The sequence below is a fragment of the Scomber scombrus genome, chromosome 14, assembly GCF_963691925.1.
Source record: "Scomber scombrus chromosome 14, fScoSco1.1, whole genome shotgun sequence".
Taxonomy (NCBI): Eukaryota; Metazoa; Chordata; class Actinopteri; order Scombriformes; family Scombridae; genus Scomber; species Scomber scombrus.
The window spans coordinates 20,628,702-20,656,181 of NC_084983.1; the positions used below are offsets into that span (position 1 = coordinate 20,628,702).

General features: G+C 38.9%; 1 protein-coding gene across 2 annotated transcripts in view; it reads right to left on the reverse strand.

Moving 5' to 3' along the window:
• LOC133993666 (dihydropyrimidinase-related protein 3) overlaps nt 1–18,423 on the reverse strand; it is a 35,922-nt gene extending 17,499 nt beyond the window's left edge. Inside the window, exons 1-2 of one of the 2 annotated variants that reach the window (XM_062432668.1) lie at nt 17,987–18,423; nt 292–380 (exon numbers count right to left, since the gene is read on the reverse strand). In XM_062432668.1, coding sequence (XP_062288652.1) covers nt 292–380; nt 17,987–18,346 — 449 coding nt within the window. In that variant the 5' untranslated portion in view covers nt 18,347–18,423. Of the gene's footprint in view, nt 1–291; nt 381–11,109; nt 11,248–17,986 lie in introns of those variants that run through there. The other variant, XM_062432669.1, reaches the window with a different exon arrangement.
• Nucleotides 18,424–27,480: the final 9,057 nt, after the last annotated feature.

Here is a 27,480-nt window from a genome sequence, read left to right on the forward strand (position 1 = left end):
TAATAAAAAAATATAACAAGGGGAAACATATGTTTTCTTTAACCGTTGCACAAATTCACCTGACCAACCATTTGATAGAGATCAGAATATCTCTCTCAACATTTCGCAACTGTATTCCATTTCAAATTTCTATAACAGCAATCTGCATTCTCATAAGAAAGATGCAGTTAAATATGAGATTAATGAACTTGATGAAAGACAGTAAATGGATGATGAGCCTGCAAGTGGAGGGATGAAAGCAAAAGGGAACGGATGAGAGCGGTTCAGAAAGGTGGACAGTGGAGAACTTACTTAATGACGCCATCCTCCATGTAGATATCAGCATGGAAGGATTGATCATCATTCACAATCCGCCCACCTTTGATCAGAAGCCTGTCGCTCTGTAGAGAAAAAAGATGAGAAGAAGGAGGGGGAGGACAGAAAAGAGAAACTGTTATAATTTGCTTAACAAAGAACCAGTTTGGCTTGAAACACTGTCAAGAAAAGCTCAGCTGGATGAATATCTACCATGCCAAATCCAATCTGTTCTATATTTAGAACTGCCCAAAGCTTATCTATTTATCTGTACTGTGGTTAGATTATATCCATAATTTTCCACCCAAAAAGATGAACAATGTCTCTTTCATTCATTCATAGCAGGGAAGAGACACAGCATGTTCGTCAGTCTTATCCTATGTCAACACACCACACACAGTTTAGCTATGGACCCCCCTATGGGTCTGTCTACACAGCTCTCACTGTTGTCCTTTGTTTTTGCGGAGCTTTAGGATGGATATTTTCTCAATTTCATGGACAAACGTCTCCTTCAAAAATAGTATAAGTCACTAGCACTGCTCTAATGCTCATTCTGCCCACTGTGTAGCACCAATAGACAGGTGATGAGATAAAAAGTTCACCCTAGAACAATTGGAGTATAGAAAAAATGCATACCTGTGTATGCCAACATTCAACTCATACATGCAAAAGAAAATCTTCATATGCTATATATAGACCTGCAATTTGTGAATGGTTACATCCAGCTTGTTGCTATATCAAATCTTTCCGGATTAAATTTCTGCTATTTGAACATAGGCTTTAAAAGGTTCATGTGAGCCCCCTTCATTGACTACAATAATGGGGCTCAAATAATATTCAGTCTGTAGCAGTTTAGTTACACAATTATGAATATTACTGTAAATGTAGGTTAAGGAAAAACTATTCATTAATAATAATCATAATAAAACTTTATCTGTGGATCTCTTTTCTTTACAAAGGAAGAGGGAAAAGCGAACCAATAAAGAACACAAGTGCAATTAAAAACAAGGAAATGATATCATAAAACCCAGGGACAATGAAATAATCCTAAATAGAGAAAAACATATACAATTCATTGAAGCCTGTACTCAGCATGGTGTCCTTTAAAATGACCTGAACCAATCATGTTGGGCGGCTGACAGTTTGCTGCTGGAAGCAGCTTTTGAGGACTGATCATAGATTAACATCTTAACCATGTTTATCCAGATCTTGTTATGTAACAAAATTAACTGTGGATGTTATTTTCTCCATAAACCATTTTGCCCAACAGACCCTCTACAATCGCAAATGCTGATTACTGATCATTTCATGAGGGAGTATTTAATATTCTACATGAGAAAATAACGATTCTCATAACCGAATGAAGTGCATGCATCCTGTTTTGGTGCAGGAAAATGAAGCACATCTGAGGAGCCTTCAACTTCCCATCCCATAATGTGGTCTGATCTGGGCGTTGCCATGACGCAACACAGTCAGACATAAAATCTGCTGCTGCCACTGCGCCATGGACTGACTCTAGCAGGCTGTTGTCATGGCGACGGGCTGACTGCAGGGAGAGAGACTGGAAAGGAGACTGGGCGCCTGGTTTTGCTGACTTGTTGGAGAGCTGGTTGAGTGAGCAACTGGCTGGGTGGAGGGCTGCATGGATAGAGGGGACGTGTTGGTGGGTTGATTGGGTGAGATGGACAAACGGTTTAAGATGGCGGTTAATCGATAGGCCACAAGAAGAATACTAAAAATGTTCTCGTTCCAGCTTTTCAAATGACCATGTTTTTTTTTGTTTTATATGATTGTCTTTCTTTGTGTTATGGACTGTTTCCACTTTGGGCTCTAGGAATTTTTTTCAGTTTTATTTCATGCACCAAATGATTAAGTAATGATGGTTGCAGCCTAGTAACGTTCAATAAACATGCTCATGTGTAGCACAGGATTGGATGGGATTCTTTAAAGCTTCTTTTCCACCATTATAACTGTATAACCATTTGCTATAAATGGTTAGTTTCTTGAAGTAACAATTTTGGTTATCAAGATTTGTTACAATTTTATATATAAAATGTCACAAACAGTATGTAACTTGGTTACGCATGTGGGTGACCAAAATAAACCATGCATCGTTCTGGTACAAAAGTCCTACTGTTTAGGCCCACGTTTATAACATAACTACATTTATGGAATACATATATTATATTGTACCCAGAACAAGCATAGTCTTGGTTATAAATTCAGACCCTGTAAAAGGACTCAGTTCCCAGCCCTCCGAGGAGAGACAGACTTGCATTATCTCCCATCAGCACATATGTGCAATGATTTACAGCCCTGGCTGTGGACCCAGTGTTTCATTATTTGGATGAACTGCAGCAACCCTTTCACACCTCTGCAAAAAAGGGAGAAAAAAAACATAATAGAGTTTTGCATCTCAAATAGCACAAGTCCCATATCTGCTGAGCTCCAAACACATGCAATATGTGTATTCTTGTGTCTTTGTGTTTGATGGTGATGGAGTAGTGTGAAGCAGAGTCCAGATCCTTTTCAGGCAACCACACCCTGAACACATTACAGCTCACAGTCATCAGTGGCTGGAACAGCACCAGCATACATCATACTGTAGAGCATGCTGCCCTAAAACTGTCGCTAATTAGCTCAGACACAATTCCTTCCAAAGCAGAACATTGTTCCACTGCTTCACCACTCTGCCGTGTCTGATTATGAACTTGAAGACATAGCTCATATATTCACAACTCTGATAACCTCTTTAACAAGAATACCAATGATTTCAGTTCTGATATGAATAAAAACTAAATAACACGGTATATGATGACACAATTCATTGATTACTTGATTAGTAAATCAGCAGAATATGAATTGACAACTTTTAACACAATTAATTGTTTAACTCACTCATTTATCAAGAAAAAAATGCCCAATATTCACTGGTTCCAGATTTTCCAGATTTAAGGATGTGCTGATTTTTTCAGCTTCTATCATCGTACACTGAATAGCTTTGCAGGCAATGTGAAATAAGCAAAAAAAGAACAAAAGAAAAAAACAAAACAATTGATAGATTTGCATTGCTACATCTATCAAATAGTGGATATTGCTGCGGTATTATTGTACTGTTTTGCTGTTTCCCATTGCTCTATAGACTCTCTCTTGTGAGAATACATATTTTCTTACTATTGTTCTTATGACATCTTGTTGTCTTCTGTCTGTAATTTCTAACCACCACTTCACTGGTTTCAGAACATCTTGCCAAAGGACTGCAACTTAAAATTAGCCAGATTGCTAACACTGGCACATTTACAAATATATAACTAATGAACAAATACATGAAATGAAATCAATCCCAAACTTCTACAATTCACTCGGCTTAAGATGACAATACTGCATAACCAACATTAGAGTTTATGTACAAAAAATTTACTGTTAAGATTATCAATTAATCAAGTAAATTATTAATTTAAAAGTGTGAAATCAATTACCATTGTAAACTCAAAGGCACTGGCTTTTTGACAGTTGGTCGGACAAAACAAGCAATTTAAAGACACAAGCGTTTAACTTTTTTAATATTTTGACATTTTATAGACTAAATAATTTCTTCATTCATAAAAAAACAATTGGATATTAATAATAATTAGCAGTTCCAGCCCCTATACAATGATAATAGAGTTTAAATCAGCAATACAAACCTGCTCTCATCAATTACATCAGATGAGTTGAGGTTTAACCTGATTTACAACACTGCAGTGCTTTAAAACAGTCTCTCTCTCTCTCTCTCTCTCTCTCTCTCTCTCTCTCTCTCTCTCTCACGCACTCTCTCTCTCTCTCTCTCTCTCTCTCTCTCTCTCTCTCTCTCTCTCTCTCTCTCTCTCTCTCTCTCTCTCTCTCTCACGCACTCTCATATTTGTCTCTGGCTGCTCACTCTCCCCACAAGCAAATAACCAATACCATATAACAGCATGCGAGACCACAACCATTTAAAAATCAATGGTTTTCCATTTCAACCCAGCAACACTCAGTCTGCGATTTCCTCAGTTGGTGCATCTGCCAGTGACATAAAATGTGTTAAAATTCTTAACGTCAACATAAAAAATATAACAGTACAGATCATTTAAATGGCAACAAACATGTACAATTTTAGGCACACATACAGAAACTTAAATCTAAGTCGTGTTTGGCAAAGCAATATGGGTAACCAAACTGTCAGGCCTTTTCAAAGACACACAATCTGACACAGGAGTTTTTTCATTAAACCTCTCAGACTGCCTTTCATAAATCTAAATGCAGACACAACATCCATTGTGGCTTTTACTGGAATCTATGACAAACAGCCTCAATTGTCACGTTTGCCAGCGCTCATGTCATTTGACCAGCACCAGCAATATGTTACACTTCAACATTTCATAGAAAATATATAAAGTGACAGCATGATGTTTCCAAATGTTGCCACAGTTATGTAGTCATTGTGTTCCAAAAGACTGTTTATGTTTCAGAATTTATTAAGGGATTTGTCAGCATATCTGCATTTTTTGACTATTAAAAAAAAAAAAAAATGACGTAAGGCAAAATTTGATTTTATTGTGCAGTAGGTGGGGATATCATATTTGGGCTCCCTGGTCAGTCCTACCACCTGATTGTCCTAAAGTTTTGCAATTTCACATTTTAACAGTTTTCTTCCAAATTAACAAAACACAAACTCTTTTGACAGTGCCACAGTAACACTATTGGAGTTAAACTGTCCATGCTATGATGTGTTTATTGGAATAAATTAACCATTTGTTCAAACATTAACAAGACAGCACCATCCACATAATTAAAAAAAATTGCTCTCTCAATGTTCAATGAGGCACATCTTTCTTGACTCTGGCTTTGGATTGGCCTTCTTTTAATTTGCTGAGGCAAAGACTTCGGAAAGGCATTCTGTGGGTATAGTGGTCTTCACATGACAGAGTCCTGACTCTGAGATGGGACTGTATGACCACTATTGCTTCAAGATGGTGGATTCAGGTAAATATGATGAACATATTAGTGATGTGCGACTAATGACATGCTTTTATCTGACAAGCCTTGAAGAGAAACAAGAGCAATGACCGCATAATACAGCCTTACTGCGCTGTTATTACAGTGCGATCACTTTTTTGTTATGACTTTGTTCAGGAAAGGCCTGTTTTCACACATGTTGTGGTGAACATATGATCTGACCACAGATAATGAAGACTTGCTACTGCTTTCTCCACCTCAGCCTCCACCATAATGGCCATCGATATCAGTTGATTCTTGCCCAGTGTTTTTCTTCGTGTCTGCCCCCAAAGTAAAAATCAGTGAAGGGGACATGCGTACATTGTTCCAGACTTCCAGGCTTTTTTTCTTTTTTTGGTTTCCCAGAATAAGCAGATATTGTCCCAGAATAATAATAGAGCAGATATAGTAAGCAGATATAGTACAGTGGTGAGGGACAGCATGTAAAAGTACAACCAAGATGAAGAGCCTATCTGTCTAAAAGGACTGCCCAAATGTACAGAGCAAAGTTAAATATTTGCTACAATTTGATTTGTTATGTGCATATATTCTGTTAATCCCATGTCAAAATACTACAATGACACATCACAGGTTTGAATCACACCCATTTTCATCAGCTCTAATCCAAAGAGACTTGATTACATAATTATTTTTTTAAATTATGGGGAAAATACTCTTCTTGTTTACATGCATGATTTGATCTTGGGTTAGAGCATTCACCAACACAGACATCAATGATAATGTTGATCCTGATGTGCTCTGACCTTCCAGGGTCACTGACCATGTCCTTGGCTGTCAGTCATGTCACTGTTATAGCATCCAGTTTTTGGAAGGGGAAAAAATCTGACTGGATGAGCTGCACACAGTCATTAACAGTAATGAACTGTGGCACTCTCACAGAATGTTAATGGAACATGTTAGTGCCCTGATAAATTAATGCTCAGATTAGTAGGCAGCAGGCTTAGCTGTTACTAGCCTATAAAAGCAAAACAACCGTCAAATACTGTATATCTATATAAAAGTTTCAATGAAGTCAAAAACTCTTTCAGTTGGGTTACACCCTGAATGATGGAAACAAGGGAAAGAAATGCTGACAGCTTGAAAGGTCATCAATGTTTTTTATGAGCTTCTTGGATTGTTTTATGGATAACAGATACTAAACTTTGACTGTGACTGTGTTTGGTTGGAAACAATGCCAACAATTAACTGTTAGCAGGGGTGATTATGACTCTTAGTGTGACAAATTTTTCTTACTCATCTTCATCTACATATGTGTACTTGCTTATGTGTGTGGGTGTGAAACTGGGGTAACACTGCGCTGGCTAAAGAATAGAGGAATAGGATCTGCTGTAAGTCACAGAGGTCAGGATTTTATCAACTGTCCTCGTGTCGACAGTTGGAGGAGGATTAGCTTTAACGCAAACATCATGCAGGATCACAACTGTCTGAGGTCGACTACAAAGCTATTTCAAAAGTCTGTCCCAATTTGCAACATAAGAAATCAGCAGGGTTTATAATATTGTGTGTTATGGCTCTTTTGATGCATTTCAATGTCGAAAGTCTTTCTTTCCTGCCTCAACTGCATCTTATTTCTAGTTCTGACAAGTTCATTTGATACATTTCTGACAGCAAAGCAAAGTAAAAGTTCAGGTGGGGAAAATAATTTGTCATTCAACACTGAAAAAAAAAACAAAGCACCAAAAATAAAGCAGCTCTCACTGCACAGGAAACTGTCATTTTCTGTTACACAAGCCAGCAGTAATCAAAAATAGACGGCAGGATGTTGTTCTTGTACTACTACGCTCATATCCAGTGACAACTTTTTTCCACTTCCACCAGACTGGAGGGAGAAGCGCTCATAAACTAGGGGTGAAAATTTCTAATAGCCACTCCTCTCTGCTTAAGTAGGAATGGTCATGGAAAACCCCATTGCTACATAACAGGCCAAAGAGGCTGAGAGGATATTAGAGGAGACCTCCATTTGATGTGACAGAGACCTTTGTGTGGGTGGAGAAAGCAGCAGGGAGGCGGGCAGGAACCAATGGAAGAGGGAAGTCATCCTGAATGTGCACCAGTGCCTCTGCTTCAGCCTTGTTGCCTAGCGAACAAAAATATTTACTCTTCACCCAAAACTGCACTGGATTTTTTTTCACATTCTGGAAAATGAAAACAATGAGGCTTATCAATCTAAATTAATTTTGGAGACTCCTGCCAACCATGATCATAGAGAGATCCGGCTTGTCTGGAATGTTGATCTTGTGATACGCTGGAGTAGCGTAAACATTTAAAACCATGATGGCAGAAGAAAAAGGCAGGTTTAAAGAGTGTTTGTAAGTGAGTATGACTGCGTATATAAGTCTGTCGATCCATATCCCCACATAAGAAACCAAACAGGGGTTGTATTTTTCTGTCATCACAACTGTATGCTGGTTGCCATGGTGAGTTGCACAGCAACATCTGGGTGGCCACAGGGTGTTTTGTTTGCATTCAATCCCACTACGCTGCAGCCTGCGTGGTGATGGCACAGTCTGGTGTGGCACAGCTCTGTTTTGTGGTGTGTCAACAGGGGGAACGGGTTTAATTTCCCGGGCAGAGTCGCTGTCTGCCGGCCCTGTTTCATGCCCGCAGATGCTCATTCCAGCTGGAGGGGATTAGTGAAGACATGTACCAGCCTGGAAGAACACTGAGGCTGCTGTGGACGAGTATGGGAGGAAGGGAAGAACCACACCTAGAAATATGACAGAGCCACTCTGGCAGAGAGCTGATGTAAGGAAGCAGCTGGAATAGAGTGGACATGCATGGATATACAGTAGGAAAGAGAAAGACACATACTTACACACAAGGACTTTAAATGCTGTATTTATTACAATCCTCCTCTTCCCAGTATGTGTCCTCTTGGTAAGAGGAGGATTGTTATAAATGCAGCATTTAATGTCCTTGTGTGTCAGTATTTTTACACAAGATGAACAACAAACCATGATGAACTGGAGAAGAGTTAGGTCATGTCTTTAAATTTGTATGGACTTTTGGATGCACTGAAACTCATGCTGGTTTGCGCCTTTCTCTATGTGCATTCTCAAAGTAAAAACTTGTTGAAGACCACTTTTAAAACCAACAGGCAGTGAACATTTGATACTAAGAACATTAAAATTGATGATATTCTGATGAGAGTATCAGCCCATTTCCACCACCATTATGCCTGATGATGGTGGTTGTGTCGAAATACAGAAATAAAGTTTTCATTTCATTCATATATAATTCATGAGATCTGCAGTCTGTAATTGCTTCTGTAGCATAGTAGTTTTCATTATTACAGGTGGAGTCCGCCCCTCTCGCATGGATTTAAATACAGGAAAAGATTTATGTACAGACCGGACATGAATAGTCTGTGCTTTTGTAATTAAATCATAAGTTTAGTATCACTAATAAGACTGTTGATTGTGTTCTGCGTGCGTACTTCTGCAATATGTCTGATTAGCCATTGATGGTGTATTTGCTGCCCCCAGTGGTTGATACATGTGTAATTTCAAAGAGAACTCAGACCAGTATAATTCAGGCCATTTTCGAACCAGCATGTTTTTAGTCTGGTTGAAATAGACTGTTGTTAATTTTCTCTTTGTTACAATTTGTTTGAGCAGATCAGATCAGAACTGAGGAAGTGGTCATGGTCACAATTGAATTATCAATGGACTGACCTCGATCTGACCCAACTACAAGGCATATTCTGCAAGTTTAAGCTAAATGGCTCCTTCAGCAAAGAGTGATTTGAATACTTTGATGCAGATGAGCGAAATCATCAGTTTCCAGCATCTAGCCGGAGAATGAATCTCCCTGACCTGGAACACTGGACTAAAGTGCATTGCCTTGATTGATATTTGAGCAGACAGGACTTGCTTCAGGACCTCCTTCCTGTGTTAACATTTTCACCAAAGACACATCTAACCAAAGAGCAGAGTGAGCAGTTTTCACTTGGCTTTTAGGGATGCATTTAGGTTAGCTTGAATTTATACCTGTGTCAAAAGAAAGCAAACCAAGGGGAATACATAACACAATTACCAATTTAGCTGCTTATTCGGTTTGAAAACGCCCTAAAACACAATTGCCACAACCACAAGTAGACAAAGGCGCCACCGCATTAACCAGGGATAAAATCTCAATGATTAACAAGTTTGTCACTCGTGCTACTAATTTTTCCAAGGTGATTTTTTTGCCTCAGTATCAAACTAATAGAAAGCGAAAGAATGTATCTTGGTGAGTCTAGTGCTCTCAGATGATGCATCACTTATTAATTTTGCCTGGGGAGATGGGTGCTATTTGACACATAAAATAATAGCTTCCTCAGGTCAAATCTACCATAAAAGCAGACCAAGAAAGGAAAAAGGGGATTGCTAAATTTAAATTTCCATCCCAATAATGACTGTAAAACATGCATTGGAAAATCTTGCCCCACTTTAGCATATTATAAAGACATGCCCTACTTTAAAGAATAATGTCATTAAGAGACCCAGAATACAGACACAGAATACATGATCTATACAGGCCAAAGCTACCACGGTCTTCACCCCTGTGGTGTAATAGCAACCGAGGAGACGAGACAAAGGCTGTGTCTCCCACAGCCGAGCAACACACCCCTGACTGCAGCCTGAGCTGCAACAATGAAAACTGGCAGGCATTTCAGACTCACACACACACATACGGAGAGCGAGAGAGAGACAGGGAGAGGCAGTGGGCTGCTAGTTTTTCTGCAGTTGTAACACACACCAACACCCAGCTGGCTCATAGTGTAACACCAGCCTGCCCTGAATTCAACCTTTAACAGAGTCTCAGTCTTTCTCCTTCTTGTGATGCAGAAATAGAGGCACCCCTTCACAAGGCCGGCTTATCACAGCTCATCACAAATGGGCGTGTATTTTCCCCCCTCTCCTTTCCTCCTCTCACTCTCCTCTGCACCAGCCTGCAACATGAACAGTGCAGTGGCCCATGTCTGCAGGAGACATGTTTCATTTTTAACAGTAAAAAGAATAAAACCTTCTGTGGAAATATTGAGCTCATGTGCAAGAATAGTGAATTATTTTACGCTATACTTACTTTTCTGCAAATATTTGAAGAGCCCCAGGAAAATGTGATAAGGCTGTAATGTCACTAAAACACAAAATGGCACCAAAAACTCACTGAATTGGGGATTAACGGTTTTCAATAGGCTGCCATCAGAGTGATCAATTAGGCCCGAAATAATCTCCATAAAAGAGAAAGGGCTGGGAAGACTCTTGTCAAAATGGCTATAAGATGTTTTAATTGGAAAACATTTTTTTTCTTTTTAAATACAGAGAAACTGCAGGGGCAATTAATCGTTTGTAATGCACATGGATGCAACATTATAATGATTTGCTTTGAGAGATCATTTAAAATCTATCAGTATGTAAAGATCTTGTCAGCATAAACTAACACATATGCACACCAGACAGCAGAAACATTACAGTGCTTATTATATGGGCGAGCCGGCTCGTCACATGCATGGTTCGCCTCAACAAAGAAGATGCAGGACACCTTTAAGAAAACGCCTTATCTCCCTGCCTGTCTGTCACTATGTCATGCCATTTCATCGTGCGTATTTTTTCCAGCGGCTTCCTGCAGGATGAAGTCTCACAATAGACCCAAGAATTACAATCCCTGCTGGTTCTCGTTAAGGATCCACAGCAGAGTCAGCGTATAACACTGATAATGCAGTGATTTGCAAAAGCACGCGTAAGAGTTCCCACAGCCAATGGAGCCTAAATAACCCTTTATTTTTTTACTCACTGTGATCTTTGGGATGTTCTTTTTTCCTTGATAAGACATTTTTCGTTCGATTCCACCTTTCAAACAAGATTTAATAAACGATATTCCCTCTTTACGGATGCTGCAGCGGCCCTCGCCTGGATGAGAGCTTCAGGGAATGGTCGCCCCTCTGTCAGTGCGATGTGTAAGTGCCTCGCAGACTGTTATAGGAGCGTCAATGGTCCAGTCAGCCGACCGGCCCCTCCCTCAATAGGCTCAATTGGAAAGAAACAGCGTCGCAATCTTTCCACCGGAGGGCGCAGTGGAGCAGCTGGTGAGCCAGACTGCAGCCCCCAGCCATCAACCAGTTGTCTGCATTACTAGGGTGTCACAGATTTTTCTTTGCACATACACAACATATATCAGATATGTCGTAGTCATTGTTGACATATCAGATTTTCATTGCCTCATATTTAATTCATAATATCAAGTCATAGAGCCAGCATGAGTAACTGATTGATTCACTCATTCATTGATTGATTAGAAGGGCATGTATGACACTCCCTCTAATCCCTGCTTGATAGAAATTGCCATCATTAAACTAATTATTGTAATTTTTGTCAAAATTAGGTACTGACATTTATTCTGAGGGGATTGAATTCACTCTGGTAAAAAGCCTAATTCTCGTGTATATAATAAATGAGTAGACTTTCACAATTTTGGCTATTTATAAAATTCATTTACTGACTAAGTAGTCTAAAGTTGTAAAGAGTTTCATGGAAAAAAAAACATTGTAAAACACATTGATACACAAAGGAGGCCTATAGTTTAAATTTTCTATTACCTTGTCATTTGCAAGTGTTTTCATCGTCAAGTTTAAGTCATTTAAGCCATTTTAAACACCATCAAATTGCTTATTTTCTAAATGCACGAAAGTATAATTAGGCATACATGTGATCCTGGATACATTCAGCATCGAATATGTAGTTTAAATTAAAATATTATGTAGAAAAATTACATCTAAGTGTAAATCTTTAACAATAATTACCTACAGATTTTTGGTATTTTGTTTTTCTGAGCACAGAGGAGGGGGGCGAAATGAAGTAGCAGCTGTCACAGAGCCTGTCCACCACATTGCACACCCCACATGTCTACCCCCGACCCACCCACGCACACACACACACACACACAGAGGGAAAGACCCTCTCCCTCTTTCTGCATGTCCCCACCCAGCCATGTGTCTCTATTGTTTGGACCTAAAGTGAATCCCCCTCCACTCCACCATTTTTCTCCACTCCCTCCTCAGCACTAATGCACCCATAATTAGGTTCTGAGAATAACATGCATGTAAGAGTGGGCACGTGACTGAGGGTGTGCCTGTTTACATGTATCCATACTGCTATTATAAACTGGAAAATTGCACTTTCATTTGGTTTCAAGAAAGATATTAATGTATGGCATGCAACATATGAAGTGTAAGGTTTAAAGGTTTTATGACAAATTAGTAAACCCTATCTCTCTTATTAGTTTATCATTTTTAGAATATCTGTATGAGTTATTATATATTTATCAAAAAATGATTGAGATTAGTATGATATTTAGAATATCTCAACATGCAAGATGTAGATTTTGTTTAGGTATTTCCCTTAAAACAAACCAAAATGTATTTTACTTTGTATTGTAGTCTGCAATCACATATTGCATATACCAGGAGGATATACCCTCTAATGATTCATATTTTTGGTATAAATTAATAGCCACAGATTGTTTTTATCTCCTGCTTTTGGCATCTAGAGGACACAGCTTCTGCATGCTGACATGTCCTTTCATGGCAGTGAATCAGTAAGGCATTACCTCAGCATTCCCAGGCCTTAGAGAATGCATCAACAACACACTTCAAGTTTGCAGGCCTGCAACCTCTGCAGTCCACATTAACCAGCTGACACTGACAGACATACAAGAGCAAGACAGATCAGGGATGCAGAAAGCACTCTGTCACGCCATCATAGCTGCACCGGCAGATGTGGCACCTTGGTGGCCCCAAATGACACAAAGAGGTAACTGCAAAAATATCTACTGTAACACCGGGGAATCTTACTCTCTCTTGAAGTAAACTTTGAATTTCTTGCTTACGGGATTTAACTAAATTATTTTGGGTGAAAAATGGAACGCACCCACCTGAAACATTAAAATAAAGTGCATTTGTGTAATAGGGAAAATTTGCAGGGACTTAAAAGGAGAGCAGTTTGGAAAAAGTTGGGTAACTTGCAAGAGAGAAATTTGAAAAATAATGGTAAAAATTATCCTGACGTCCCTAGTAGGGGTCAAGCACCAAAAACACTGGATTTACCATATCTCATCATGCAATTCTCTGGATAACTCATGTTTAGTATTCTTCAAGACCAACTGATAAAAAGGCCTTTTTTCAGCTTGTATGAATGTATTTATTTGACATTATATATTTACTTTTATCGGTATTAGATATACATCTGATTTCACATGCTGAATGGTACTAACCATGACAAGTATACTGACCTTTATGTGTAAAATTGGTGGAGTACCTCTTTAATTTCTGGACATTGGTGCTTTTTTTCCTCTTTAAGTGTCATTCTGTGAATCTGGATTATACTAAAATAATCTACTGCAGCATGAATTATTTGTTTTTATAATTTACAAATACTTGTAGCTTACATGCATGCACTTTATGTAGATGTGTGCATATTGACAAGAGTAAAATAAGGCATGTATGTGTGGGTATATAATATATGTGTAGGTAAGTGTGTAAAGTGCTTCTCCCAATCTGACTGCCACCCTGCAGGACAACAAAGAGGATAGTCCTTCGCAAAACCAGCTCCCCATGACATCTGGCCAACCACTCCCCATTCTTCACTCCACTACAGTAGCTGATCGCACTAATTATCACCAGACAGGAAATAACCCATCAGACCTATAGTAATGATTAATATCCTTTGTATGACTGTGACGTAAACACAATATGGTTAAGGTCATCTTAGTACAAAAATGCATGTTTTTTTCTTATTGAATATTGTGACTATTTTATGATGCATCCACCATGCATCCACCCTAATCATTAAAGGGCTACAACAATGATTTTTAGCTGTTATATTTATCAATAGTTTCCATGAAAGGGTTCTTGCTAAGCCACACTAGCATCCGCAATGTACTAGACAATGTCAGAGGAGTGTTCTGTCTCAACTGTCAGTCTGATTTCCTCAAACAGCTTACAAAGAAAGCAAACACACACACACACACACACAAACACACTAACACACACACACACACACACACACACACACACACACACACACACACACACACACACACACACACACACACACACACACACACACACACACACACACACAGAGCCTACTCCCTTTATTTCTGCTGAATCATCCGGTCATTTTGAAGGTGCAGTGTTGCAGTTCAGTCTCAGGCCACAAGGGGGAAAACTGGCTGTCTGCCACACTGAAGATGTCCACTTTGTCCACACACATCCTTAGAGGAAACACTTTAACATATGCAGTAATAGACTGTGACAGTAAAAACTGTAAAAGGCAGGATACAATTTACATTTAGAATCCAGGAGATATATATTTAATATTATTATAAGGGTGATGTAGAGTATAGATTCAAATATAGATGAGTGAGTTAGTGCGTGCAGCGGACACACTGTGAATCAGTATCAGCACCAGTGTTAAAATAAACCTACACTTTATGGTTTCAGTCAGTCCTGATGTAGTAATTGGACATCAGGCCTGTTACTCTTCTGCTGCTGCTGAGTCTCTAATGAATTAATGATGGGAGACTAGGGAGAAAGATAAGATATTTGCCCCCCACAGCAGACAGTTTTAGTTTTTAACCATTTGTGTATACTTGGATCATGTCATTTTTGGAAAAAAAATTAAAGGTTGCCAATGCCTTTAAAAAAAACCTATTTAAGCCATGTACACATTAAGTGTGTCTTTCATTATAGGATATTAACAGTACACAAGAGTTTAGAGAAGAATTCAATAAATGAAGTGATATTATATGACTTATTTCAGGGTTAGGTTTAGGGTTAGGGTTAGGGTTTAGGGTTAGTTAGGGATTTAGCTGCCAAAATCATTGAATATCCATATCCATAGCAGTGCTGAGTAGGTTTCTAAGAAGAAATAAACAGGAAGAGTTGTTTCCAAAGAAACCCAAGACAAACAAGATGTTGTTTCTTAATAAAATCGTACTAAAAGTGATCCAACAATTTACCAACATGACCAGAAAGAAGATAAAACACATTTTCACAGATCACCCCTTTGAGTATATGACACTGGTAACTAGACAGTGTTGTATCCGCTAAAACAGAACAAACCATTTTGTAGTGTCTGCTTACTCCAAACTAGAGTTGACGTCAGGTTGATGAAACTTTATGCCTTTAAGCAGGCAATTACATTTTATTGGATTCTATTGGACTGTAATCTATGACATATTGTATTACATCAGATCATTAAATAATGTTTAACCCATTCCTGTTTCTCATAAAAATCAATTTGCCTCATTTGTGTGTTGTGTGATAATGTCTGTGTGTGCAAATACATGATCAGCCCTGAAATGGTTAACTAGTAAACATCCTCCCTTTGTCTAATGGCTTCTTTCTTCTCAGAGCCAAAATTGTGTGTGTGTGTGTGTGTGTGTGTGTGTGTGTGTGTGTGTGTGTGTGTGTGTGTGTGTGTGTGTGTGTGTGTGCATGTGTGTGTGAGAGAGAGAGAGAGAGAGAGAGAGAGAGAGAGAGAGAGAGAGAGAGAGAGAGAGAGAGAGAGAGAGAGAGAGTGATCCAGAGAGAGGGAGGAATATGAATCATCGGTTTTGCTGGCCAGAGAATGATCTCATTCTGACACCAGATGAACCAACTTTCCTGCTCAAAACAAGTCTCATTTAACAGTGGAAGTAGCACAAGAACAATAAATAATAATAATACTAAAAAAGAAAAAAAAAAACATGGGAACATAGAACAGTGGATAATACAGATTACAAATCAATGACACAGTCCACGCTTATATTAAGCAGCAGGTATGTGAGAATTTAAAGACATTTGTACTCTTTGTAAGACATAGAAATAGTATTCTGGAAATAATGTATAAACTTCAGGATACAACATAAAGTTTTTGCCTTTGTCATTATTGTTCTAATGACAGCATTTGGTTGTTGGAAGATAACATAGACTAAAGATTTGTTTCACTTTGCTCTGTTTCCATGGTGTGGAAACCTTCAAACCCATCCTCTCTGTTTCTTTCTCTCTCCATGGTGCCACATGTTGTTCTTTGAGGACACCTGTGATGGCATAGCTTTCCTTAAATTTGCCATGCACATTATCATGATGAATTTTGAATGAATTTTGAATTATTCATTATAAATTTAAAAAAGTGGTACTATAATGGGCTTCTTATGATTGACACTAAGCCTAGCATTGCTTCCACTGCTCGTATTATAAGAAGCACACCCTAGCAACCATGCAGTTCCCTCTATGCAGCCACAGACACCATAACAATGAGCTCACTTGCAATAGTAACTAGATAGCAACCATATAAAATCTCTAGACACTGTCCTAAAAACATCCACTAAGAACCCCATAGTAACCTGTGTGCAACCACTTAGTAATCCACACACCCAGAGCACTCTATCAACCATAGCAACCACTCAGAGTACCCCTAGCAACCACCCTAAACATGCTAGAAACCTCTCATTCGTCTATTCCATTTAGTCTTGTTTAATCTGTGTTACATTTCTAAAATGTGTGGCTTAAGACAGTATCACTAATTTGGTCAAACTATTATGATATCGCTCAGTAGTTCCTGTCAATTAATGTAGTACAGTATATGTCACTGACATGTACTTTGTCTTGTTTTGATTAAATATATGCAAAAATAGCAAATCAATGTGTTAGTAAATGAGCGTGCAAAACTCTCCTTTACTCGCTTTTTCCCTTTAAAATTTTACTGTAGCATCACAGTCTGTTGTGACTGTAGTCGCCTACACCTGCAGCAATGAAAGAACTTTTCATTTGTCCAGCCCTGACTCATGCTCTGCGGCCATTTTCTCTTGTGTCTTTTTTCACATTTATTTGTCTTGACACACAGATTTGTCCTGCAGTATTCCTCAAAGGTTTAAGAATCATACTTGCCAAACAAATGTCCATAAAGGTTTACTGTGTGAATGGTAAGTCAAGGTGGCCTCAAATTTGGTATGCAATCTGTTTGTGTGTTTCCCCCACATATGCTTTTAAGACTAATTGTATTTTTTGCTAAATTACATTTTCCAATAAAATCCTAACTCCACTCATGGCTATTCAATCACTATTTCACAATTTGCTTCATGCTCTTTGGGTCCAATGACTGCACAATATACTAATTACATGTAAAGTTAATGTATCTCAATTCAATGCTTTTAAATTCTCTCTGTAATGTCTTTAGTTAATTTCTTCCAGTTATTTTACAGTATATAGGAAAGTGACAAAATGACTCATACAATCAACAATTTAAAGTCTCATCCACAGTTTCAGCTCCCAAATGCACATGGCATAAATCCAGCCTACCTAAGCTTTGAATCAGTGGGTGAAGGACAGCTTTTACATTTTGTGTGACCCATTGCTTGACAGCATCATTGTCAATAAAGGCATTCATGAGTCAGTTAATTGTACTCATTATTTGCAATTTCAAAAGGTTATTTGCCTGTATAATGTGCTTCTTCATCTCACAAAGCATGTTTCATCATTGAATATTATTGTCTTATAATAATAATGGAATATTTAGTTCCTTTAGAAAAATAAAGAAGTAATAAAAAGTGAAACAAGCTCAACAGTGACACACACTGTAGAAAATACTCCAGCTCACATTGCCAGTCACGCAAAAGTTAGTCTTCTTACCTTTTCGTCTCCCAGGTTCTGCAACACTTCTTTACCGCTGCTGGCCCTGACAGCCACTTCGGGTGAGTCGAAACCTCCTCGCCTGTTCGGCGCTGGACTTTTCAAGGAGCTCCTGTTGTCACTCGCCGTTCTCCTTGCCTCAAGACCGGTCTCCCGTTTTGCTGTCCTCGGGGTGCGGGAGCCCCTCTGCCCGACGCTCAGAGCATCAAAGTCTATGGTTTTACTTTCAAATGCTCCCTCCACGCTGCAAAACAAGCCGCCGTATTTCTGCCGGGGCACCTGGTCCGCCGTGCCGGGTCGGGCGAGATAAACCGGCAGGTCGTCCTCTGCCTGGTCCCAGTTTCCCCTGCGCTCTGCCATGGTGGAGCCCTGCAAGAGTGACCGAGGAAGAATTGAAACTAGTGCTGAAGTGGTGTGTGCTGGTTTGTGTGTGTGTGTGTGTGTGTGTGTGTGTGTGTGGCACTGTGGGATTGCCAGAGCAGACAGGCAGGCAGGAGTTCAGTTAAAGCCAGAGGTGGCACTGTAGTGGTGGCTGATGCATGGCCAGGTGGCATATGATTTTCCCTCATATTGTAATATACATAGGTCATGAGTATTTGAATTGTGGTTTTGATTAGTCATTGGAAAATACACTGCAGTAGAGGGACCAAGGAACCCACAAATGTAATGTGGAAATATATGGTTAAAGGGTGCATGTCTCTGTTTATTTAAACTTTCACTGTGAAACTCGGATATGTTTCGTTTTTTACCTACCTTTCCTTTCTGAAGCAGAATTTTAAATGAGTTAAGAGTCAAAATAGATATGTTCACACTTGAAGATGCCAAGATTCAGCAGTTTCAATAGTCAGTGCACTAATATTTTGGCCACAGGTGTGCTTTCAGCAGGAGGCAGGAGCTGTCCTCTCTGTCGCTGTCCTTTCAGCACCACTTAAGACATTTGATAATGTGCGTACACCTGCGGTCCCCGTTCAAACCCCTTGGCTAGGCTGAAACACTCCGACTCCAAGTGTAGTCCAAAGCTAATGTTTTTTCTCAAGTGCCTGTCTGGTTTGCCTTCAACCGCCTGCACCCCCGGGGTGATTACTTGCGCCAGCACAAATGAGACAGGGTCGTGTCAGCAGCGCGGGAGACAAGCGGCTTTCAGGCAGCAGGTCCTCAAACTGAGGGACTGCTGAGTCGAAAGGGCAGGAATGCAATTATGTAACGACCACATATATCAGCTTGTTTCAGAAGTTTGAGTGGAGGTCAGGTCGAAATTGTTTTGTAGGACTCATCCTCTTTTTTCCCCTCCAGAAACTTACCATACTAACTTTTTCAGATAGTACTGACAAAGCTAAGAACAAGGGCTGGATAATATATCTATAGTATTGTAATATATAACTAGATATCGTCTTAGATCATCATATCATCATATGACATATGTGTCTTTTCCTGGTTTAAAAAGGCTACATTACAGTACAGTGATGTCATTTTCTGAACTTACCACACTGCTCTAGCTGTTCTATTATTTCCCTTTACTTACTTTGTAATATATCAAAATCACATAGGCATATTTATCAAAAATCTCATCATGTAATAATTTTGTGAAAGCACCAATAATCATTCCTACAAAACTTTTACAATACCGATATTGATGTATATGGTCAAAAATATTGTGATATTTGATTTTGTCATTATTGCAAAGCCTTGATGGCACTTAATTTTTACCCCTGCTCAAATTAACCAGAATATCCATAGATTAATCTCATACTTCAGAATTTAAATTATTACTCATTACCTGTCTTATCTGCTACTGATATTAATTAAAAGTGGAAAGAATAATAGCAGGTCAGTAACATGTTTATCTGGTACCCTATAAGGATGTCTTTGATATCACTGTGAGGTGAAAGGTTTCATCAGTCGGATTAGAAATAACGTGGCTGCCTCAGAAATCCCACTGATGTGCTAAGCCTGTGGGAGAGAAAGAGAAAGAGCACACAGAGACTGAGAACGAGCCCCAAGGTCAGTTACACTGTAGGCTACAGTGAAATCAAACAGGGCACATGTTCAGGTCTCATCTGACAGGTTGTCATCACTGAAATGAAACCTTGGCTGGTTTTCAGGCAGAGGGCCACTTCACAGGGCATTGCAGTCATGTCCAGTGTTTTCCTACATTGCACACTCTTGCAGAAGTTTTGCAACCAAACCTTAACTTTAAAATGTATAAGTCTGCAGAGGAGAACATCTAACCTGCAAAAATAACCTGGTTGCTGAAATATGCAGCATTTGAACATCCATTTCAAAGTGCAAATATGTACAATATATACAAGCATGATGGAAATTGTAATGCTAGAAATGAATGTAGTATTGCAGATTACAAAACTGAAAATCAGATAGTTGTATCTAGCCATGCACTTATATGTGTTTTGTCTTTAACAACAGCTGATATTTCTCATATTTGCCAGTATCTTTTTACTGGCACTTGGAGGAAGCCATGGGTTAACATGCTTGGGAAGGGTAAAAAAGAATGATCAAGCACTATATTCTGAAAAGGTGGCTTAGAGGAGACTTTTTAGAGGACTGAAGCTAAGTAAAATATGATAAGTAGCTCTATTTCCACACATTCCTGCTTGAATACCACTGTCGCAGTTCCTGTGGCTCTGTTGGCATCAAGCGCAGCAAATTGTCAGGCCAGCAGAAATTTCCCCTCACATGAATATGATTAAAGCATCAAGGTTTGTGGTGATGCCAAAAGCCCACTAACATTTCTTGCTTCGGTAATTCTATGGTGGCTTACTCTGAGTGTTTTCTGTCTGTCCTGCACTGTATATTACTTCTTTTCAGACAGTAAATAGTGCTGAGAGAAGGGGGGAAAAAATCAAAAGAAAACTGACAACATTCTTTAGATTTTCAGAAATGCAACAGCTTCCTGTTTGCTGACACCAACCAGTTCTGATGACCTGAAAAGATTTAAATGTTATGTGAGTGAACAAGGACAGCGCTCAAAGGCAGATGTTTGTCTTAAACTGTACCCTGTTTTACTGTGGTCGGGACAGAGCAGACTGGGAGGCAGTCTAGCCATCAGCTCACACTGTCTGGCTTGCAATGTCAGTAATGTCAGGATAGCTGCAAACCAAAATAACAAAGTTGTTTATTCAATTTGGAATAAACAACCTATAACAAGTTGTTTACTCCATCTGGGTGCAGCACTATTTTTCTGTGCTTTAGTGTCAAAGTGAAACCCCTCTGATGACATAAAATTTAATTTAAATAGATAATATTCTCCAACAAATGCACCTCGCAATAGACTCAAATTTGAATAACATACTCAAACCTGTGATACCCACAACGCTCTGTCTGGCACTTGGTGAAGAAGATCACTAACAGGATATTGCTCCAACTTAATGAGGCTTTTAAAGCAATGACAGCAGCATTACTGGAACAAAGCAGGAGTCTATCCCCCATCTTACCATTAAAAATGGATGTAAGGTAGGCCAGCTAGTAAAATGAATGCTCCCCTTAAAACAATAGCTCCCATGTTGCCACTGGCTTACTGTAAGTGCATGCTCATTCAGGCATGATGGAAAGATGGTAGATAGGACAGAGTTTGGCAAATTCATGCCCACTGGTCTTCATGGAATTGGCACAAAAGGCCTTACGGCAAGTAAGACACTTTAAACAACTGGGTAAGTGGGCCACCGTTGCACAGGCAAGTCAGTGAGAGTTAATTCAAACCATAAAAGGCCTGGCAAGTGGGTTCTTCATTTTTACTCAAAAAACTAAATACACTCTGTGGTTAATTAAAAAAACTGCAACATGACCAGTTTAAGACTGAACCTTTGCTGCACGTCCTGCCCCGTCTCTCACCTTTTTAAATTTGTTTCTCTACAGTCCCCTATCAAAACCACAAAAATGCAATTTTATTGTATATTAGAATCTGGGAAATATCAACTACTAACTTTGCCTTTATTACAGGAACATGAGGCAATAGAGCAGTGGCCCATAGTCACCAGCAGCAGTACACCTTTGGCAACATGCACAGGATGATCAGCAGAAAAAAAGACAAAGGCTTATGTGATTTACTAATCGTAACACGTCACTTAATCAGTTTTATTATTTTAAAAAGGACTTGAGCACTGTGCGTTGCAATTTGGAAATTTTGGAAATTCCTTGAATCCTTTGCCGACTAGTTGTGGGAGTGAATCTTCACTGTCACTGGAGATGAAAACCAACAAGTCAATTGCCAGCCTCTGTTTAATAGGAGTATGAGCCATGAAGTCAGTGTTGCTAAGCAGCTGAACAGAGCAGACTGGGCAGCTGCATCCGCCTGGCTGGTTTGGCTGCAGACCAGCTGCTGCTGAAACAAGGTTAAACAGCCTCAGAGGATGTACTGTCAGATATTTCAATCTTGTATCTTGTAGAGGGGGTATCATGTCATCAAGAATGTCCCATAATTAAAAAATGGGCTTTCAAACATCTACTGTTTTCTGAGTTCAAATAGGTTTTCTTTATGCTGGAAAAGCCTCACCAGTAAGTTTTCTGCAGAGAAAGCTCTTTCTGTTTCCAAACAAGAAATACTGTATGTCATCATGGATTATGTTTTCAGGAATTGAGAAATATGGAGAATTAGCCTAATTGTAGATTGCAGATACAGAAAAAATAGCATGTACTAACTCTTTTCATGTAGCCTTTTTTCCATTTAAAACTTTATTTTCCCCTTTAAATAATTAGTTATAGAAGGAAGTGTACACTCTAACCTCGGAAAGTGACCTCTGTGTGGTTGGTGAGAGGAGGACAGATGGGATTGCTTTTATGACAGACATTGTTTGGCAGAGCTCGTCTGAAATGAAGCAAAACCTGGCTGGACCCTTGTTCTTGTCTGGCTTGGCAGGGACAGTCACAACTGAAGTGAAAAGACAGACTGTTATCCTGGACTGACTCTGCTCTATGTCCTTTACAGCTGGTAAAAAAGAAAAAAAAAAACTGCAAAAAAAAAGAAAAAAAAAGCTGACTGTTTAACAAGCTTGTGAGACAACTGTAACTTTCACTGCCTCAGTGCAGAGGTTTTACAGTATGATTCACATAATATACCACAAGTCTTAAACTTGCTCATAATACCAAGCAAATGTATAAAACACTTAAACTAAATAATTTCATTAGCAATAAATATTGTATGTGGTTATTGAAGAATATTATTGACGTGTAACAGCACAGGATGTACGCTAGCTTCCCTTGATATTTCTGTCCATTGATTATGAAGTGAAACGTGTGCACCAGCCACAGCTCAAAGCCTATTTCCCTCTCTCTGACATGAGAGCAATATGTTAACATGCTCTATTAGAACTCCATTAGGCATGACAACTCATAACAGCTGCTGATAGGAGTCAGCAATAAAGTGCAAACAATAAAATGGTGCATATTGTAAAATGAAATGTCATTAAACTAGATACACAGAGAAAAGACATTAATAACAGTGATACAAGAATGAAAGTTCATTCTTGACTGAAAACAGTAGTAGACAAAATAATCTCACCACAAGATCAAATAGCTATCCTGGAGCTTTCAATACATGATCTTCTTCAGCAGCACTTTAAATCAACTGAAAGCTCCAGGAAAATGATTCAGTTGTGAACTGTGAAAGATCCCACTGAAAATAAATGAATGGAAATGATGAGAATGATGGAAACAGCAGCTGACAAAAACAAATCAGTTTCTCTGAGCACTTTGTATTGACTGAAAGCTCCAGGACAACTACCAAATGGACCGTGTGGTGAGTTGTTTGTCAATAAATAAAATAAAAAAAAATAAAAAAAACAAAGACAAATAAGGATAACATACAGGACTCAGGTAATGAGTATATGAAATTTCTTCATCTTCAGAATTTTAAACAGTGTTTTAGTGTCAGTTTTCACCCCTAATTCGATCTTCTGAAATATAATTCTTTTAAGAGTAAATTATACTGATGACAAAGAAAGAAATCAGAAAAAACTCTGTCTTGTGACAGACATTAATCTTTAACTTTGAATGCAGAGAAAACTTACTGAAGTAAGGAATTGAAAACTGTGTGAACTTAGTGTGGAGTTGAGATATAGAAAGTGGGGGTAGAGGAGTGGGAGGTTTGGAAGAAAATTAACATCAAAGGAACGATCAAGATGCTTTGAAATGCTCACCTTAAACACATAAACCTCTCACCAAAAGATGTGAAAAGAAGACAATTTATCCTTCAAGGTCAAAGGCCATGATCTTTTTTATTTTTTTTACAACATTACTTGTTTTTCTGTTTATTTAATAATCTAGACGAAAGTAGGAGGGGTTAAATTTTTGTTGGAAGACAGACGGGGGTAAAGATTTAAAAAAAAAAAAAAAAAATCCTCTGTGAAATAAAAACCAAAAAAATATACATTACATTACATGATAATATCAACCGCCTGAAAAAAATAATTGTTAAAAAGGAACATACAAGCGAAAAAAGGGGAAAAGTGCATTTAAGGCAACTGCTAGTTAGCTGAGTTTGCACAAAAATAGTCTGAGTCATTCCCCTTGGTAAGATAAAGTGAATGAAGTGGGTTGTAGTTTCCGTTGGCTATGTAATGTGATGCCAGAGAGAGGCTACTCTAGACCTGTGAATGGAGCAAGAGGGTTGGCATGATGGCAGATAGAGTAGCTCAGGTACACAGGGAACAAACACGGTCAGCTAGTAAATATTGCAGGGATTCGGCAGAGTTAGTTTGACAGGAGAGAAGTGGAGCAGGTGTAGTGTTGCCTTAACTTTCTCCTGTTTCATTTGGTGGAAGTAAAAGCCTAAATAGTGTTTAGTAAAAGAGGGCCGTTAGTATCAAAGAAGTTTTGGTTAGTAAAAAAGGAAGGGTAGAGAGAGAGAACCTACAGTATACTTCAGACAAGTGGGTGAAGATGTGATTTTTCCTTTTCAGTCACAATAATTTAGCTTTTGCTCATTTTTTTTATGTGATAAGAAAATAATGATGGAATAATTGCTAGATATGAATTTAAACCAACCAGGTATGTTGCAAGGTAGTCTGACAATATTTACAAGTTTGTTAAAAGGTCATGTCACTTTAGGGTGAGTTGAAACTTGTTAAGGTGAAACTAGCACCCCCTGCTGATAAACCAGAGCAACGTAACATAAAGTATAAGGAACATACTGTGGGTGACAAGGAGGGCAGACGGAGGAAAGGGAGGCAAATATGTTGTTATTCCACATTCATATTCCAACAATTTTTCAGTTATAATTTCTAAGAAATAAAGTTCATCTTTGCAGCTGTCACCACAATATACAAGAGCAATCTATACCCCATTTGAGTCATTCATAAACTGCCAAGTACATCAACTACTCAAGCTGCTTCAGAGAGTTAAAAGAAAGTTGCAACTATTCACAGAAATAAAAAGGGGAAACTACATGAAATAATTCGGACACATGTACATATCAACAAATGTGTATATATTACAGTACAGAATTGGGATGTTTTCTCAGTGGAAATCTTGGGACACAGTATTTGAGTGGTAGGAGCTGTAAAAAAGAAACAAAGGAAGAAAGAAAAAAAACAAGAACACCAGAGAGTAAAGCTCTTGCAGTCTGCTGGCTTTTGAGAAAAATTAAAAAGCGGTTTGAAAATCCGTAAGTATTTCTGTGGAGATCCAGACTGAGTGGAGCTGGATCTGAGAGCTTCATTTCTCACTTGATCTTTTCTTCCTCTTTATAATTCTTCACTCAAGACTGTTATCTGTGTCCAGTGAAGATGTGTCCTGTATTCCCTGTTCAGCTATTGTGTCTGTACACACCAGTCTCTGCAGAGTATTTCAGGTATTTCCCCAGGAGAGTCCCAGCAGTCTGTGTATGGATCATTCTGGGAACAACGAGGGCAGGCCAGCCTGTAAGACACTATGTCCTGAGTGTTCCTTATTATAATCTGACCTGAGACCAGTCTGTTCAAACGGCCTCTGCACTCGTGGGCCCTGAGTTGGCTCGCTTCTATTCACTGAGAGGTTGCATTCACAAAGAACGTCCTTTCAGGTTTGGAAAGGAAGGAAGAGAAAAAGAAGAGAAGCTGTGGTCTGGCGGTTTGTTTGCCTCATTGTCTATGAGTTTTTCTGTCTGTTTATATTCCCACTGTGGCTAAATGGTGGTGAATGACATATTATTACCCTGCATGGCAGAGAGAACATTTCCCAAGCTTTGGTTTGGATTTGTCAAAGCATGTGTTTGTATGTGAGTGTGTCTGCATCTACATGCATCTGTATATGCATGCGTGTCTGTAAACTGTATGTACAGATACTGTAGGTGTGTGTGTGTCTGCGTCTATTGTGAGTGTCTTTCTAATTGTGTGTCGTTGTTGCAGCTGTTTGGAGAGATGTTTAATGTCCAACACCGCTGTAAAAATATCGTCCTGGGCAGCATCCTGAGAACCCCATCCCCATTCAAAAATAAAAAATAAAAAAATGATTAAGATCTGAAGTGTGAACATCCATGGCCAACACACGACACGTCCACCTATACTGACAGTAGTCACTGATGTTATGACACTAGCAGCCACTGCTATGCACATTGTTCCACACTTGTCCAGAAAATAAATAACACTGCAGTCACAAACAAGATCTCCAAGCTGACACACCACCTGAGAGAGAAAGAGAGAGAGAGAGAGAGAGAGAGAGAGAGAGAGAGAGAGAGAGAGAGAGAGAGAGAGAGAGAGAGAGAGAGAGAGAGAGAGAGAGAGAGAGAGAGAGAGAGAGAGAGAGAGAGAGGAAAGAGAGACAGGAGTCATAGGGAATTAGAACTAAATTTGACATGCACTGCACACTGCATATTTTATTATTATCTTTGTGTTTTGTATTTGGCAGTATTTCAGTAAATCTATTTACTGAAATAAACAGATTTTTTAACACTATACATTTTTTAACACAACATATAGTCCATTCCCCCCAAGTATTGACATGTTGCTATTCTGTAACCCTGAGTGGCCATATACCCCACAAAGAATTATCGTCCAACTCTGCACTTCCTCTCAGACTTGTGGAACATCTCAGGGTTGCATAGCTTGCAACACCAAACAGCAGCTAAAGAGCCAAATATTAGGGGTTGATAGAGAGCTAAAGTGCAGGTAGCTAGAAGTATGTTTTCAAATAACTGGCAATGTCGCTCTGTGCCTCCTGCCAACATGTTAGCCATAATAACTTTATTAGGTGATAATATGTCATTGTTATATTTACGACTTCTTGTACTGCCCCCAAGTTCCCAAAAAAATCTGAAATCTATCAATGCAGGTCACTGCTGCAATAACACCCAAGCTGTAACAACATTTGAATTTTCCTGAAAGACCATTTTCATAATTAAAAAAAAACACATAGAAACATGGGTTTTGACCTCAGAGGTGACAACACACAAACAGGAGAGAGACGGTGATGTTGATGGGACTATTTGCTTCCTGAGATGTCGGCTACAGTACTTGGAAACCTTTCAATGATGATATGCTTATGTCATATCGGAAAAAATGATGAAG